The 18,749-nt window shown below is 51.7% G+C and overlaps 1 protein-coding gene across 1 annotated transcript in view; it reads left to right on the forward strand.

Moving 5' to 3' along the window:
* Positions 1 to 18,749, forward strand: part of LEMD3 (LEM domain containing 3) — a 141,401-nt gene that overhangs the window by 59,072 nt on the left and 63,580 nt on the right. The window contains exon 7 of the mRNA XM_075344861.1: positions 12,865 to 12,966. Coding sequence (XP_075200976.1) covers positions 12,865 to 12,966 — 102 coding nt within the window. The remainder of the gene's footprint in view (positions 1 to 12,864; positions 12,967 to 18,749) is intronic.

Raw genomic sequence — 18,749 nt, forward strand, 5'->3', positions numbered from 1 at the left:
CAGGCTACGGCTCAACAGGTGTGCCAGGCAGCTACCTGGTCGAGTCTGCACACTTTCACCAAACATTATCAGGTGCATACCTATGCTTCGGCGGACGCCAGCCTAGGTAGAAGAGTCCTGCAGGCGGCAGTTGCCTCCATATAGGGGAGGGCTGTCTTGCAGCTCTAACATGAGGTATTCTTTACCCACCCAGGGACAGCTTTTGGACGTCCCAATCGTCTGGGTCTCCCAATGGAGCGCCGAAGAAGAAGGGAATTTTGTTACTTACCGTAAATTCCTTTTCTTCTAGCTCCTATTGGGAGACCCAGCACCCGCCCTGTTGTCCTTCGGGATTTTTGGTTGTTTTTCGGGTACACATGTTGTTCATGTTGAACGGTTTTCAGTTCTCCGAGGTTACTTCGGAGTGAATTTGTTTAAACCAGTTATTGGCTTTCCTCCTTCTTGCTTTTGCACTAAAACTGGTGAGCCAGTGATCCCACTGGGGGTGTATAGCCAGAAGGGGAGGGGCCTTACACTTTTTAGTGTAATTGCTTTGTGTGGCCTCCGGAGGCAGTGCTATACACCCAATCGTCTGGGTCTCCCAATAGGAGCTAGAAGAAAAGGAATTTACGGTAAGTAACAAAATTCCCTTCTTTGTTTACTTACCGTAAATTCTTTTTCTTATAGTTCCGACATGGGAGACCCTCCAGCACCCTCCCTGTTGCCTGTTGGCAGTTTTTGTTCCGTGTGTTTCACCGGCTGTTGTTGTAGACAGAGGTTCCGGTTTTTCCGAGTTTTACTCTCTCTACTTATGGGTGGATGTCCTCCTTCAGCTTTTGCACTGAACTGGTTAGATTGTCATCCAGGGGGTGTATATAGCCCGGAGGGAGGAGCTACACGTTTTGAGTGTAGTACTTTGCGTGTCTTCCGGAGGCAGTAGCTATACACCATGGTCTGGGTCTCCCATGTCGGAACTATAAGAAAAAGAATTTACGGTAAGTAAACAAAATTCTCTTTATATATTATATTATATTATATTATATTATATTTTCTCGGTTCGGCCGCAGTGTTTAGCTTTTGGCTATATACCCTCAGTGATCACTCTCCTAGGAGACAACAGCATGTCGTTCACAACCGCTCAGCCGGAACCTCGGGCACTGGTGGGACCCTCGGCCCAGGTAGAACCGCCGGCTTCCCCTGTCCAGGTGGCAGGGACAGAGTTTGCAGTTTTAGCTGAGAAACTCTCTGAGTCACTTTCACAATCCATGGCTCAGTCTATGGACAAATGGTCTGCTAAGATACTAGAAGTCTTACAGTCCAGACCGGCCCTTACACAGGCCCCGGGCACTGCGGGGTCATCGCCCCCAGGCCCCTCTCGGTCTGCGCCGCAGCGTGCTCCCGGGGTGGCCCCTAGGTATCACGTGGAGGACTCCGGCACGGACCGCAGTCCCAGACCGGCTAAGCGGGCTCGCTGGGAATCTTCCCCGACTTCATCACGCTGTTCGGGGGTCTCAGCTTGAGGACTCTCTGGAGGATGAGGCGGAGGTCGCAGCCCAGGGCTCTGACCCTGACGTTGCTCTCAATCTTGATACACCTGAAGGGGACGCCATAGTAAATGACCTTATAGCGTCCATCAACCAGGTGCTAGATCTTTCTCCCCCAACTCCACCTATAGAGGAGTCCGGCTTCACAGCAGGAGAAACACCAGTTTAGGTTTCCCAAACGTACACTGAGTGCTTTTTTCGATCACTCTAACTTCAGAGATGCTGTCCAGAAGCACAGAGCTTTTCCGGACAAGCGCTTTACTAAGCGCCTTAATGACACACGTTACCCCTTCCCCTCTGACGTAGTTAAGGGTTGGGCTCAATGTCCCAAGGTGGATCCTCCAGTCTCTAGACTGGCGGCTAGATCCGTAGTATCAGTGGCTGACGGTTCATCGCTCAAGGATGCCACTGACAGGCAGATAGAGCTCCTAATGAAATCCATCTATGAAGCCACAGGCGCGTCTTTTGCTCCGGCCTTTGCAGCCGTGTGGGCACTCCAAGCTATCTCAGCTTGTCTGTCTGAGATTAATGCGGTCACACGTACCTCTGCTCCGCAAGTAGCGTCTTTGACTTCTCAGGCGTCGGTATTTTCATCCTACGCCATGAATGCCGTTCTGGACTCTGCTAGCCGTACAGCGGTAGCATCCGCCAATTCGGTGGCAGTCCGCAGGGCCATGTGGCTACGCGAATGGAAGGCAGACTCTGCTTCCAAGAAGTTCTTGACCGGTTTGCCTTTTTCTGGCGACCGATTGTTTGGCGAGCAATTGGATGAAATTATTAAGCAATCTAAGGGAAAGGACTCGTCCTTACCCCAGTCCAAACCAAACAGACCTCAGCAACGGAAAATTCAAGCGAGGTTTCGGTCCTTTCGGCCCTCAGCCAGATCCCAATCCTCCTCGTCCAACAGGCCACAGAAGAGCCAGAGGAACTCTTCTGCATGGCGGTCTAAGTCACGTCCTCCAAAGACCGCCGGAGGCACCGTCTCAAAGGCGGCCTCATGACTTTCGGCCTCCCCAAACCGCATCCTCGGTCGGTGGCAGGCTCTCCCGCTTTGGCGACGCCTGGTGGCCACATGTCCAAGACCGATGGGTGAGAGACATTCTGTCTCACGGTTACAGGATAGAGTTCAGCTCTCGTCCTCCGGCTCGTTTCTTCAGAACATCTCCGCCCCCCGAGCGAGCCGATGCACTTGCTCAGGCGGTGGACACTCTGAAGACAGAAGGAGTTGTGATCCCCGTTCCCCTTCAGGAACGTGGTCGCGGTTTTTACTCCAATCTGTTCGTGGTGCCAAAAAAGGACGGATCATTCCGTCCCGTTTTGGACCTCAAATTGCTCAACAGACATGTGAGAACCAGACGGTTTCGCATGGAATCCCTCCGTTCTGTCATCGCTTCGATGTCCCAAGGAGACTTCCTAGCATCAATCGACATCAGGGATGCCTATCTCCATGTGCCGATCGCACCAGAGCATCAACGCTTCCTGCGTTTCGCCATTGGGGACGAACACCTTCAGTTTGTGGCACTGCCTTTCGGCCTGGCGACAGCCCCACGGGTCTTCACCAAGGTCATGGCATCCGTTGTGGCAGTCCTACACTCTCAGGGCCACTCGGTGATCCCTTACTTAGACGATCTCCTAGTCAAGGCACCCTCCCGGGTGGCATGTCAACACAGCCTGACCGTTGCTCTGGAGACTCTCCAGAGGTTCGGGTGGATCATCAATTTCCCAAAGTCAAAATTGACACCGACCCAATCACTGACTTACCTCGGGATGGAGTTTCATACTCTCTCAGCGGTAGTCAAGCTACCGCTGGACAAACAGCGTTCGCTGCAAACAGGGGTACACTCTCTCCTTCGGGCCCAGTCACACCCCTTGAGGCGCCTCATGCACTTCCTGGGGAAGATGGTGGCAGCGATGGAGGCAGTCCCCTTTGCGCAGTTTCATCTGCGTCCACTCCAATGGGACATTCTCCGCAAATGGGACAGGAGGTCGACGTCCCTAGACAGGAACGTCTTTCTCTGGCAGCCAAAACCTCTCTTCAGTGGTGGCTTCTTCCCACTTCTCTGTCGAAGGGAAAATCCTTCCTGCCCCCATCCTGGGCTGTGGTCACGACGGACGCGAGTCTGTCAGGGTGGGGAGCGTTTTTTTCTCCACCACAGGGCTCAGGGAACCTGGACTCCGACAGAGTCCTCCCTTCAGATCAATGTTCTGGAGATAAGGGCAGTGTATCTAGCCCTAAAGGCGTTCCATCGGTGGCTGGAGGGCAGGCAGATCCGCATACAGTCGGACAACGCCACGGCGGACGCGTACATCAACCACCAGGGCGGCACTCGCAGTCGTCAAGCCTTCCAAGAAGTTCGGCGGATTCTGCTGTGGGCGGAGGCCACAGCCTCCACCATCTCTGCAGTTGACATCCCGGGCGTAGAAAACTGGGAAGCAGACTTTCTCAGTCGCCAGGGCATGGACGCAGGGGAATGGTCTCTTCACCCGGACGTGTTTCAAGAGATCTGTTGCCGCTGGGGAACGCCGGACGTCGATCTCATGGCGTCTCGGCACAACAACAAAGTCCCGGCATTCATGGCACGGTCTCAGGATCACAGAGCTCTGGCGGCGGACGCATTAGTTCAGGATTGGTCGCAGTTTCGACTGCCTTATGTATTTCCTCCTCTGGCAATGCTTCCCAGAGTGTTACGCAAGATCAGGTCCGACTGCCGCCGCGCCATCCTCGTCGCTCCAGACTGGCCGAGGAGGTCGTGGTACCCGGATCTGTGGCACCTCACGGTGGGTCAACCGTGGGCACTCCCAGACCGACCAGACTTGCTGTCTCAAGGGCCATTTTTCCATCTGAATTCTGCGGCCCTCAACCTGACTGTGTGGCCATTGAGTCCTGGATCCTAGCGTCCTCAGGGTTATCTCAAGAGGTCATTGCCACTATGAGACAGGCCAGGAAACCAACGTCCGCCAAGATCTATCACAGGTCTTGGAGGATCTTCTTATCCTGGTGCTCTGATAAGGGTTTTACCCCCTGGCCGTTTGCCTTACCCACTTTTCTTTCCTTCCTTCAATCCGGAATGGACAAGGGTTTGTCTCTCGGCTCTCTCAAGGGACAAGTATCGGCGCTTTCCGTGTTTTTTTCAAAAGCGTCTAGCCAGGCTTCCGCAGGTCCGCACGTTCCTGCAGGGAGTTTGCCACATTGTCCCACCTTACAAGTGGCCGCTGGAACCCTGGGATCTCAACAGGGTTCTACGGGCTCTTCAGAAACCACCTTTCGAGCCGTTGCGGGATGTCTCTCTATCACGTCTTTCACAGAAGGTGGCATTTCTAGTGGCAGTTACATCACTCCGAAGAGTGTCAGAGCTTGCAGCGCTGTCATGCAAAGCCCCCTTCCTGGTTTTTCACCAGGATAAGGTGGTTCTGCGTCCGGTCCCGGAATTTCTCCCTAAGGTGGTGTCCCCTTTTCATCTCAATCAGGATATCTCCTTACCTTCATTTTGCCCTCATCCAATTCACCAATGTGAAAAGGATTTGCACTTGTTAGATCTAGTGAGAGCACTCCGGCTCTACGTGTCTCGCACGGCGCCACTGCGCCGTTCTGATGCGCTCTTTGTCCTTGTCGCTGGCCAGCGTAAGGGGTCGCAGGCTTCCAAGTCAACCTTGGCTCGGTGGATCAAGGAACCGATTTTTGAAGCCTACCGTTCTTCTGGGCTTCCGATTCTTTCAGGGCTTAAAGCCCATTCTACCAGAGCCGTAGGTGCGTCTTGGGCATTGAGGCACCGGGCTACAGCTCAGCAGGTGTGTCAGGCGGCTACCTGGTCTAGTCTGCACACTTTCACGAAACACTATCAGGTGCATATCTATGCTTCGGCAGATGCCAGTCTAGGTAGGCGAGTCCTTCAGGCGGCGGTTGCCAACCTGTAAGAGGGGGCCGTTGTCGGCTCTTTTTATTAGGGTATTCTTTTACCCACCCAGGGACTGCTTTTGGACGTCCCAATTGTCTGGGTCTCCCAATGGAGCGACAAAGAAGGGAATTTTGTTTACTTACCGTAAATTCCTTTTCTTCTAGCTCCTATTGGGAGACCCAGCACCCGCCCCTGTTCCCTTCGGGCTGTTGTTCTTTTGTGTACACATGTTGTTCAGGTTGAATTGTTCCTTTGGTTCATGGTTTTCAGTTCTCCGAACATCCTTCGGATTGAATTTACCTTAGACCAATTTATAAGTTTCCTCCTTCCTGCTTTTGCACCAAAACTGAGGAGCCCGTGATGCACGGGAGGGTGTATAGGCAGAGGGGAGGGGTTACACTTTTTAAAGTGTAATACTTTGTGTGGCCTCCGGAGGCAGAAGCTATACACCCAATTGTCTGGGTCTCCCAATAGGAGCTAGAAGAAAAGGAATTTACGGTAAGTAAACAAAATTCCCTTCTTTTTTAACTTTTGATATGCAGTTACAAGCTATAAGTGTCATAATTTTCACAAAATAAAGGTGTATAGAACTTAACAATTGATGGCTATAGGTAATCAATAAGAGGTGGTCTGGCACCCTCAGGAATCATCAAACTGCTGTCATTCACTTGGATAAGAGATAACGGGCAGTAGCCACTAAACAGTGTACGGGGCTGCGGCGTTGTGCACGGATTATACCTGGTCATTTCTGGAGCAGCTGTCATCTGATCTGGGGAGATACCCCAAAAGATGTTAGGGGGTGATAAATCACAGTACAAATATAAGGATCCACTTTCTTGACTATTATGAGAAGGCTGCAGGCTTAGGCTAGGTTCACATTTCACTTGTTTTCCATCAGTCACATGCGTTGCTTGCTGCTTGTGACTGATGCGTTGTACAACGGATGACAAGAATAAACATTCATTGTCAGATTCTGTTGTAAAATGTGAGGGAGAGAACGATCAGCTGATCGTTCACAATAGCTGGCCGCCGGCTTTTGAGAGCGAACAGATGATCTCCCAGCGGCCGGCTAATGAGAGCGATCAGCTGATCGCTCACAGCAGCCGGCCACCGGGTGATCAGCTGCTCAAAAAAAGTTACTCTGCGTTCCTGCCGCCCGAAGGTCTGTCGTTCCACGACTGATCAGTCGGGCAGAGGATGCAATTCAAGGGCATCAGTCACAATCCGCCGCTCATATAATTCTATGGGAAACTATAGAATCCGCCAAACGGATTGTGTTTATCAGAGTGTCGGATTGTGACTGATGCAAAACAACGGAAATGTGAACCTAGCCTTAGCATGAATGCATGGCAGCTGAAAATTGTGTATGGCCAAGCAGGAGAGACAGCTGTCTGTTAAACACTCATGCTGCACACCTGATGTATGGCTATACACAAAAATGTGTGCCAGGAGGCTGTTAATTCCATTAGATTCCTTGTATCTGCCCAGCTTCCTTCCTGTACTGCTTTTAGAGGGATTCTGCTTGAACAGGTCTGTGCTGACAACAATTAAGTGCACCTGCTTGTCGTCCGTCATCCCCCCCCCCCCCCCCCACCACACACACGCACACCTCCTGCCTTCTCTGGATTTATGAAGCCACGACCGTCATTCCAAAAAGAGGGGAGGGTGAAGATAAAGGGAAAACAAATGTGAACCAAGGCGCATGTAAATGTATGGCGCTTATATTTGGTTTGAACAGTCATTCTGTGCTGACAAGATCATTAATACAGCCCCAGTGTGATCTCTCCGCCTGCACAAAAGCTGCTCCCTGTGTGCATGCACCTTCTCTTCCCTTTTTAAGGCCAAGTTCCCACTATGAGCTTTTGGTGACTTCTTGAATTTTGGTGCTTGTCTGCAATGGAAATGGGCTTGCGTGTTGTTGGTTTTTTTTTTGTTTTTTTTTTTGCCGTCAATACAAGCAAGGGTTCAAGAGTACCAATGTGCTGGGCCAGGCAGAGATTGACCTGGATTCGGCTGTTGAGTAGAGAAAAAAAAAAAAAGGTAGTAAGTAAAGCAAGCGCGCTATATTTACCTGTCTCCAGTAGATGCTAGTGTATGGCCTCCTTCCATATAGGACTTCTTCAACAGGACTTATCAAACAGGGGGCAGGGGGGGTCGAAGCCTAATTGTAGTGGCAGGGAGAAAACCACATCTCCAAGCTCACTAACCAAGCCGTTCACGCCCACTAACCCAGATAGCCACGCCCACTAACCTGGAAGGAGCCCATACATTCTAGGATCGTCGTACCTGCTCCCGCGGCCTCGCCTACTTTCGGTGCCGCTCATTAGCTTCATGCATAGTCACTGCTTCCCCCTCCGCTGGAGTCTGGGTCTATCGACAGTAAAAAATAAAAAAAAATGACATAGGGTCCCCCATATTTTGATACTCTGCACAGATAAAGCTTACAGCCACAGGCTGCAGCCCCCCAGCTGTGTGCTTATCTTGGCTGGGTATCAAAATAAGAGGAACCCCAATGCTGTTTTTTTTTTTTTTTTTTTTTTTTTTTTCTCTTTTCTCTGACGCCTCATTGGGGGGACACAGGACCATGGGTGTTATGCTGCCTATCCATAGGAGGACACTAAGTAGATGCAAAAGCATAGCTCCTCCTCTGCAGTATACACCCCCTGGCCAGGCCAGGCAAGCTCAGTTTTAGCTTGGTGTCTGTAGGAGGCACTTCCTTTCAAGGTTTATTTTTTGAGGGCGACTGTCTCCCTTTGGGACCGATCTCCCACTACCATGAACGTGCGGGAACGTTAAGTGTTGCCTACACGTACCCCATCCTGCGACGCTGGATCCTGGGCTGGACGACGGGCTCCACAGACACAGATTTTCCAAAGCCCAGGGTAGAGGCCTGTGCCCTATAGCCCAATTCCTCAGCCCCTCTCTGCAGGCTCTGAGTTGAATATGACACCGACACAGCAAGCTGACTCTATTTTCACTGCCTGGAAAGCAGTGTTTTAAGGTGAGATCCCCCCTGACTGGTTTCCCAGACAAAGGGAGGAAAGACGCTGCAGGGAAGGCTCCCAGGAAATTTACAGTATTATGTGCAAGGAGCACGGATCCTGCACACAGTGTTAACTTTCTCTAGCTTGCTGGCTGGAGGAGGGGGAAGTTCTGCTGTTTGCAGAAAGTCTTGCAGATAATTTCCTGGTGGCAGGGGGGAGGGCCCAGGGCTCAGGGACTTGCCTTGTTTATTATCTGCTCTATTTATTTGCTCTAGCAGAAAAGCCGGCTGATAACCTCCGGTGACGAGCTGTGTGCTGACTGTATGGAGAGGGAGGAAAACTCAGAAGCTCCCTTCCCGCCGTTTTTTACTACCCACAGCAGGGGGGGGGGCACACTGACTCATGTTCCCACTCTTTTAGCGCTAAGCCCCGTGGCCGCGATAAGGTCCCCCCCCAGGAAAGCCTGCTTTTAGAGCTTAATCCTTCCTGAGGACAGGGCCATTGGCTGATTCTGGTGAGGTGCTTGCTTCAATTGTAGCTCTGCTGAGCATTGCTCCCCCTCCTGGCATACTCCTATTAGGAACATGCAGAATTCAAAAGGCACTAAGAGGGCTAAGGCGCACATAGTCTATTATTCAGCCTGCACTGCCTGCCACGCTGAGCTACCACGTAAACACACCTTTTCTCTCTGTGAGTCCTGTGCCCCTATAGCCCCCCTGCCACCACTGGCCCAGAGCCTAGGGCCCCCAGCCCACCGGAATGGGCACAGTTTCTGTCCCAATCCATGGAAAAACTGACACAGAACCTGGTTCTGGCTATGCAATGTCGTCCTCCACACCCTTCTGGATCCCTGGACGGAACACAGCCTGAGGATACCCCTATGGAGGATCCTTCTGAGGTAATCCGGGCACATGCTTCACCGGTTGCAGGGATCAGGAAAAGAGCACACGGCCGGGTGTCTCCAGCGGGCTCTCCCTCGGGAGCACACAGGGCAGGCTCTCCCACACGCTCCACGGCTTCTGAAGAGCTGGAGGAGGGAGAATGCTGTTTGTACCAGGAGGATTCCTTGGTTTCAGCCTCCCCAGATGATCAAACTGCAATAGACTCCCTTATAGCAGCAATCAACCAAACTCTGCATGTGGAGGATCCCCCATCCACTACCACTGACCATGCGGTCTCCTTTAAGAGGGCAAGGAAACCCCAAAAGGTTTTCTCTGATCACCCAGAGTTTCAGGATATCCTCACAAAGCAAAGGGAGAAGCCTGACAGGCGCTTCAGTAACCGAAAACTCATGGAGTCCTGGTACCCTTTTGCCTCACCTGTCCCTAAGGGCTGGGCCGATCCGCCCCCGGTCGACTCCCCCAAACGCCGCCCCCCCCCCCCTCCCTGGTCTTCCGCCTGACCACAAAGACACTCCTGTCTTTACCCGATGGTTCTTCCATCAAGGACCCGACAGACAGGTGGAGCACCTCGCCCGCTCTGATTTTGAGGCTGCGGGTTCCTCCCTCTCGCCCTCCTTTGCCTCGGTGTGGGTCGCAGAGGCGATCTCGGTCTGGGTAGAATCCCTTAACACTTCGCTTGAGGAATCCCAGTTCACGCATACCTTCACAGAGGTAACAGCTCAAATTGCCGCTGCGGGGGAGCACCTTATCCAGGCCTCCATGGACGCTGCTACCTGCGCAGCGTTTGCCACCTCAAATACCATAGCCATCCATAGAGCTCTCTGGCTCCGACAATGGCGAGCGGACTCTGCCTCCAAGAAGTCTTTCACGGGCCTTCCCTTTTTTTCCAGACCGATTTGTTTGGCGAACGTCTGGACAAGGTCATTTCTGACGCCACGGGAGGAAAGAGTACCTCCCTCCCCCAGCTGAAGTCCAGGACGTCCTTCACCAGACGTCCACAGTCCTCGTTCCGCTCCTTTCGGAACTCATTTTTTTTGGTCGACATCCCGTGCTGTCCCCGCCACCAGCCTCAGCTCTCCCCGAAACCTACTTCGTCATGGTTTTCCCCCCTCATGACTCCTTCGGCGCCCCGGAAGACACACTCATTGTAGGTCGACTGCGGCTCTTTCAACACATCTGGGCTGCCGCCTCAGACGACAAATGGGTGCGAGACCTTGTGTCTTCCGGTTACCACATAGAATTTCGGACCCGATTAGCCAGGGGCTGATATTCTCAAGCTGGAGAGACCCAGCCTAAAAACATCAGCCTGCAGCCGCGCCAGGATTGTAGCATCAATTATGTGACAATCCCAGCACTTTACCCAGCTCTTCCCGAATTGCCCTGGTGCAGTGGCAATCGGGGTAATTGCTCTCATAGCTGCGACTAAGCCCTAGATTCGTAAAGGCAGACGTCTGAGACACCCACATTACCAATCTGTAATAAGTGAAAAAAACACAGAAAAAATCCTTTATAAAAAAAAAGACCCCTCTTTCACCACTTTATTAACCCCATAATCACCCCTGCAGGTCAGGTCCGATGTAGTCCACACGAGGTCCCACGCAATTCAGCTCTGCTGCATCTGAAGATCGCAGCGAGCGGCCATAGAAAAGGACTGCCTGCTGTGAGCTTCAGAGAATGAATGAGCTGCACGATCAGCAGTCACTTCCCTCAGGTGATACCCGGTCACAGCTGATGATACCTGTGACCGTAAATGGCCTGAGTGAGGTCCCTGCTGAATGAGCGGCTCACTCATTGTCTGTATAGACCTGCAGCTCGGGTCTGTGGTTGCAGTCAGATGCTGGGGGCGCGTCTGAGTGCGACCAATCACAGATTAAATCAGTGAATATGGAATGAGCGGGGAACTGGGGAGCCGGGGACTCCGTAAATATTGCGCCTGCTCCAATCCCCCTGTCCACAGCACCATTTATGTGCCGGACTGATACCTTGGATCAATTCCAGGTATCTAGTGACAGATGGACTCGCAGGGGATCTGCAAATCCACCTGTCACTTGGGTGACCGTACCAAAAGCGCTGAATTAACATGCTCATTCTTTTCAGAACGCAGCAAAATCGGAGGTGGTTCACAAAACCATCAGGAAAAAAATCCTAACATGTTAGTCTGTGCGCATGAGATTTCAGAAATCTCAGACTTGACTGGGACTTTAAAAAGTAGCATTTTATTAGCATGGATTTGTATAAAACCAAGGCAAATCTGCAGATAAAAAACCGCTGCAAAAAATGCCCAGTGTGAACATAGCCTAAGGGTATGTGCTTAACCTTGATAGATGCAGCTTTTAACTGTCGCAGCAAGTGAATGAGACATTAAAATCTCACTTTTTTTTTTTTTCTTTGCAGATTTGAAGTAGCTTCATATCTGCAGCATGTCAAGTCTTTTAGCGTTTTTGCATCATTTTTCAGCCAAAGACCCTTATCAATAATGTTGCATATTTCTACATTCTAATGTGTGCACATACCCTAACATTGTCCTAATGAGGGGAGGGGTAGAGCAGAGAAAGTGGCTGACTTTAGCCCACAGATCTTGGCCAGTCTTCTATCTGTGAAATATACTGCTAATACACAGATTGATGCTCAGCTCCAGCCACTGCTGTTAGGCCTCATTCAGAAATATGTGTGCATTTATATGCCAGTATCTGACAGTGGCATTTAAATGGTGTGCTTATACGCTCCAGCTCCCATTGGACCCCCCCGCAACAGGATCAGAGAGCAGATGACGTAACATGGCAGCCAGGTGGCTGTAGAGGGTCTCGGTGACTTCCATCTTGGTACTCCTGTAAAGCTCTGCTATAGACTAAATATTTTTTTTCCCCCCCTTTTTACCTTATGTACGGCAATACAAAAACAGGTGATATTCTTATAAGGAAACTAGAAACTAAAATGGTGCTTTAAACCCCCCCAAAATGTTTTTTTCCACCTTTAAGGGTACATGCGTACGGTCAGTTTTCCTGGCGTTGTGCACACAGCTCGTTCTCTTGAGAAGACATTAGTGTCTTGTGTGGGAGAATGCAGCATCCGTGCCCACGATCAGGATTACTGACCATGTATTTTCACTCTGTTCTACCACTCAGAACGCTAGCGTCTCCATAAGAATAACTTGACAGCCATGCCGCGGGTCAGTTTACGCAGCGTTAAGCACATCGGACATGAGACCGATCCACTATGCCTGTACTGTACAACGCAGCATTGTGGATGCAGTGAAAACACGCTACATGCAAAACACTTCTTCTATTCCTGATCAGGTGTACATACCTTTTTAAAATTTCTACTGATATTTCATGTTTTGCATTATATTGTAATAGGAAAGGGTATGGATTCTTTTGAGTCTGCTTTTAAAATTTTATTATAGGCATTTTATATATGACCATACTTTTGAAGGTGGGGTCCCCCCCCCCCCCCCCGAAAACTCAGCATAACATTTGACGATTAAGCATGTTTTATTAAACACATTCATCACCGAATAGTGATATTACACAGTAATTTACTCTTTTCTACATTTGCAAAGGTGTTGCTGTGGTTCTTGGAGCGCTTCAGTATATGCGCCACCACTGGAAACAAGAGGAGGAGCAAACCAAACAAATGTATGACCTTGTGGTGAAAATTATTGGTGAGTTTGGTATATCTTGTATACCCATCAATGTGTAATGAAGGATATTGGGCGCACATAAGCTAGACCGGGGGTAAAACTACTACTGAGTACTAATTCCTCTTAATGCTGCCGCAAGGACTTATAGTTGTGACACTTATACGCAGCTGACATCTCACCTGATGACATGAAGGTTTGTTTTTGCCTCTAAATAGTGAGACTAATTTCTTTTCTTCATCGTTCCTTATGGGAGACCCAGACCATGGGTGTATAGCTACTGCCTCCGGAGGACACACAAAGTACTACACTCAAAACGTGTAGCTCCTCCCTCCGGGCTATATACACCCCCTGGATGACAATCTAACCAGTTCAATGCTTTGTGTTCAGGAGGTCACACACACACATGCATTCTGATTTTTAATTTTTAAGATTTTTGATTTCAAAGATATGGAAGAAAAGCGGGTCCAGTCTGGACTCCCGGCATGTCCCTTCTCACCCCACTGTGTCGGCGGTGCTGTTAAGGTTGACTTTACAAGGCTGGAGCCTTCACATGCCGTGCTCCTTCACCATCCTCTGAGGCTCTGGCTTGAAGTGGGAGCCATCACGGTCCTCTCTGCTTTGCAGGAGACCGGTCTCCATCCGCAGCCCTGTCAGGATCCTGCCGGACGGAGCGTTTAACCCCCCCCCCAGGGACCTGGCCCTGCGTCTCAAAAGCTAAGTATTGAGACGTTTTTCAGGGATCCCGGGTACATTTATTGAGGGGAGAGTATGTTTTGTAACTCTGCTGTGTTTTCCGGCCGGTTCTCTGGGTTTTTCCTGAGAACCGCGCCGAGGGTGCCTGCTCGTCGGCCGCATGTAAAAATCTAGGCCCCGGCTTCAGTTGCGGCCTAGTTTCGGTTTGTCCCTCTGCATGTCAGTTTTGCAGGGGAACAGTGCGGCGCCGCCCACCGGCCGTTCAGCAGAGGGGAGGACACTCCTCTCTGAGGAGATGTTTCCCTCCCCTGTATCTCTCCTTGGCCCTCCGGATTCCCGCTCTTGGGCTAATCCCCGCCCCCCCTCCTCACTCCAGCGCCATTTTATCAGCGTTTCTCACACTGATCGGCGCTGGCTGCTGCAGCTGCTGCATCCACTGGGGGTCCGAGCTGTGGAATCCGGAGGGCACACAAAAAGCGGTCTGGTAAGCCACAACCTCTTGTTGTGGGCTTTATTATACACTCTCAGGGGGTCGTTCTAAAGGAGTGTATTATTTACTGCAGAGCCTCCACCTCAGCAGCATGTCTGTCACTAGGAGCAAGTCTGCTAAGCTGTACTCTATATGCACTGCATGTAAGCTCATTCTGTCTGAACCGAGCACATACCCACATTGTGATGCCTGCTCTAACATGGTGGTGCCTCAGCCTGGAGCCCCTTCAGGGGTCCCCCCGGCTGCTCCGGTCCCGGTGGCTGAACCCCCGGCTTGGGTAGCATCTTTTTCTAGAGCTATTTACCAGTCTTTTGCCGACTCCATGGGACAGCTGTCCCGGACTCTGCTGACCATGCAACAGCCCCCTTCTCAGGGTGCCTCTGCTGCTCCGAGCTCGGTAGAGCTCTCAGAACATGTTTTAGGACTCCGTCCCCCTAAACGGAGACGCAGGGACCCTTCTCCTTCCTCGTCCCACGGCTCTGATTCACGAGCTGAGGTGCAGGGCGAGGAGGATACTTTCACTGTGGGCTCAGACGCTACCTCTATGTACCCCATTGACTTATCTGAGGGTGATGCGGATGTTAGTGACTTGATTGCATCCATTAAGGGTATGTGCGCACGTTGCTTTTTACCTGCTTTTTACCTGCTTTTTTGCTGCTTTTTCTTCTGCGCTGTTTAATGCCAAAATGGATGTGTTCTTCTATTCAAGCAAAGTCTATGGGAATTTGGGTTTCTTGTTCACACTATGTTGTTCAAAATGCTGCCTTTTTGAGGCAGAACTTTGGTCAAAAACTCAGCTTTTCAAAGAAGCAACATGTCAATTGTTTTTGCCATTTGGGTTTTGCACTGCAAAGCTGAGTTTTTGACCAAAGTTCTGCCACAAAAAGGCAGCATTTTGAACAACATAGTGTGAACAAGAAACCCAAATTCCCATAGACTTTGCTTGAATAGAAGAACACATCCATTTTGGCATTAAACAGCGCAGAAGAAAAAGCAGCAAAAAAGCAGGTAAAAAGCAGGTAAAAAGCAACGTGCGCACATACCCTAACTCCGTACTGAACCTCAATCCACCAGTGTCAGAGGAACAAGCCTCTCTGGTAGAAATACACCAGTTTACCTCTCCTAAGAGAGCTAGGAGTACGTTTTTTAACCACTCCAGTTTTCAGGCCACTGTGACCAAGCCCAGGGCCTGTCCTGACAAACGCTTTCCAAAGCGTAGTTCTGATGACCGTTTTCCCTTTCCACCTGAGGTGGTTAAGGAGTGGGCTCAGTCCCCAAAGGTGGACCCTCCGGTGTCTAGAATCTCAGCCCGGACAGTAGTATCTGTGGCCGATGGCACCTCTCTTAAGGATCCCACTGACCGCCAGGTTGACCTTCTGGCCAAATCTGTATATGAGGCGGCAGGAGCCTCGTTCTCCCCGTCTTTTGCAGCAGTGTGGGCTCTTAAGGCAGTCTCTGCCTCTCTGGCGGAGATACATTCCCTCGCCAGGGACTCTATACCCGAGATGGTTGCCTTAACTTCCCAGGCTTCGGCTTTTTCATCCTACGCCATGTCTGCCATTCTAGAGGCTTCTCACCGCACGGCGGTGGCTTCCGCTAATTCCCTCGCGATCCGCAGGATCTTGTGGCTTCGAGAGTGGAAAGCAGACGCTTCTTCCAAGAAGTACCTTGCTGGGCTCCCCTTTGCTGGGTCCCGGCTGTTCGGTGAACAACTGGATGAAATTATTAAGGAAGCTACTGGCGGGAAGAGTACTTCCTTGCCACAAACTAAAACCAGGAAACCTGTCCAGGGCAGGAACCAGTCGAGGATTCGTTCCTCTAACTGGTCATCCTCTAAGCCCTCAGCCTCGTCCACTAACTCAGCCAAGGATCGAAAACCCAGCTGGCGCGCGAAGCCGCGTCCTCAGAAGAACGGAGGAGCCGCTGCCACTAAGGCAGCCTCCTCTTGACTATCTGGCCGAGCCAGCAACGTCCTTGGTCGGTGGCAGGCTCTCCCACTTTGGCGACGTGTGGTTTCAACACGTCTTCGATCAGTGGGTGCGGGATATCATCTCCCACGGCTACAGGATAGAATTTTCTTCCAGCCCGCCAAACAGATTTTTTCTGTCCACTCCCCCCTGCTCCAAAGCCGCCGCCTTCTCTCAGGCCGTGGCATCCTTGCAGGCCAACGGAGTAATTGTTCCGGTTTCCCGCCCGGGAACGGTTCAGAGGTTTCTACTCAAACCTCTTCCTAGTCCCCAAGAAGGACGGTTCCTTCTGGCCCATCTTGGATCTCAAGCTTCTCAACAAGCATGTTCAGGTGCGGCGCTTTCGCATGGAATCTCTGAGAGCGGTCATTGCCTCAATGACCCAAGGAGATTTTCTAGCATCCATCGACATCAGAGATGCCTATCTGCATGTGCCTATTGCGGTTTCACACCAGCGTTGGCTACGCTTTGCAATCGGAGAGGAACATTTCCAATTCGTGGCTCTCCCCTTCGGGTTAGCCACGGCCCCTCGTGTTTTCACCAAGGTCATGGCAGCAGTGGTTGCGGTCCTGCATCTCCAAGGGTTGGCAGTAATCCCCTACCTGGATGACCTTCTGGTCAAGGCCTCATCCAGTGCAGACTGCCAGCGGAGTGTCTCGCTCACTCTCGCCACGCTTGTTCAATTCGGGTGGCTTGTCAATCTGCCCAAGTCCACTCTGACCCCGACCCAGGAACTTGCGTACCTAGGGATGCAATTCGAGACTCTGCCGGCACTTGTGAAGCTGCCCTTAGTCAAACAGCAGTCCCTTCATCTGGCGGTGCGCTCTCTGTTGCAGCCCCGCCGTCATTCCATCAGGCACCTCATGCAGGTGCTGGGTCAGATGGTGGCGTCAATGGAAGCGGTTCCCTTTGCCCAGTTCCATCTGCGTCCCCTGCAGCTGGATATTCTCCGCTGTTGGGACAAGCGGACCTCTTCCTTGCACAGGCTAGTGGCTCTGTTGCCGCAGACCAGGAGCTCTCTTCAGTGGTGGCTTCGGCCCCTCTCTCTGTCACAGGGACGCTCCTTCCTGGGTGATCCTCACCACGGATGCCAGCCTCTCCGGCTGGGGAGCAGTATTTCTCCACCACCGAGCACAGGGCACTTGGACTCCGTCCGAATCAGCCCTCTCGATCAATGTGCTGGAAATCAGGGCTGTTCTTCTAGCTCTCGTAGCCTTTCACCACCTGTTGGCGGGCAAGCACATTCGAGTCCAGTCAGACAACGCGACTGCGGTTGCCTACATCAATCACCAGGGCGGGACTCTCAGCCGCCTGGTGATGTTGGAGGTTCAACGAATCCTTCAGTGGACGGAGGACTCCAAGTCCACCATATCCGCACTCCACATCCCAGGCGTAGAAAATTGGGAGGCCGATTATCTCAGCCGTCAAACCGTGGACAGCGGCGAGTGGGCCCTGCATCCGGCAGTGTTCAGGTCAATCTGCCGCAAGTGGGGCACTCCGGAAGTGGATCTAATGGCATCCCGGCAGAACAACAAGGTCCCGGTTTACGTGGCTCGCTCCCACGATCCTCAGGCCTTCGCAGCGGACGCGCTGGTTCAAGATTGGTCTCAGTTCCGTCTGGCCTATGTGTTTCCCCCTCTAGCTCTCTTGCCCAGGGTTCTGCGCAAGATCAGAATGGAGGGCCGTCGGGTCATAATCATTGCTCCGGACTGGCCCAGGAGAGCTTGGTACCCAGATCTGCTCCGTCTGTCCGTAGAAATGCCGTGGCATCTCCCGGACCGCCCAGACCTTCTCTCTCAAGGTCCGTTTTTCCGCCAGAATTCTGCGGCTCTCAAATAGACGGCGTGGCTCTTGAGTCCTGGATCCTGACGGCTTCAGGCATTCCTTCTGAGGTCATCTCCACTATGACTCAGGCTCGGAAGTCTTCCTCGGCCAAGATTTACCACAGGACTTGGAAGATTTTCCTGTCCTGGTGTCGCTCTTCCGGCCATGCTCCTTGGCCGTTCTCTTTGCCGACCATCCTGTCTTTTCTACAGTCCGGTCTGCAGCTAGGACTGTCCCTCAATTCCCTCAAGGGACAGGTGTCGGCTCTGTTGGTATTATTCCAGCGGCGTATCGCCCGACTGGCTCAGGTGCGCACCTTCATGCAGGGCGCATCTCACATCATTCCTCCTTACCGGCGGCCTTTGGATCCCTGGGATCTTAATGTGGTCCTCACGGCCTTACAGAAACCCCCCTTTGAGCCTCTTAGGGAGGTTCCCTTGTTTAGACTTTCACAGAAAGTGGTTTTTCTAGTAGCCATAACTTCTCTCAGGAGAGTCTCTGATTTGGCTGCGCTCTCTTCGGAGTCACCTTTTTTAGTGTTTCACCAAGACAAGGTGGTTCTCTGTCCGACTCCGGATTTTCTCCCTAAGGTGGTGTCTTCTTTCCACCTTAACCAGGACATTTCATTGCCTTCCCTTTGTCCGGCCCCTGTGCATCGCTTTGAGAAGGCGTTGCATACCTTGGATTTGGTGCAGGCGCTCCGAATCTATGTCACGCACCGCCGCTTTTAGGCGGTGCACCTCACTTTTTGTGCTAACCACGGGTCAGCGCAAGGGTCTCTTGGCTTCTAAACCGACCCTAGCTCGTTGGATTAGGTCAGCCATCTCTGA

This window comes from Anomaloglossus baeobatrachus, chromosome 4 (genome assembly GCF_048569485.1).
Source record: "Anomaloglossus baeobatrachus isolate aAnoBae1 chromosome 4, aAnoBae1.hap1, whole genome shotgun sequence".
Lineage (NCBI taxonomy): Eukaryota > Metazoa > Chordata > Amphibia > Anura > Aromobatidae > Anomaloglossus > Anomaloglossus baeobatrachus.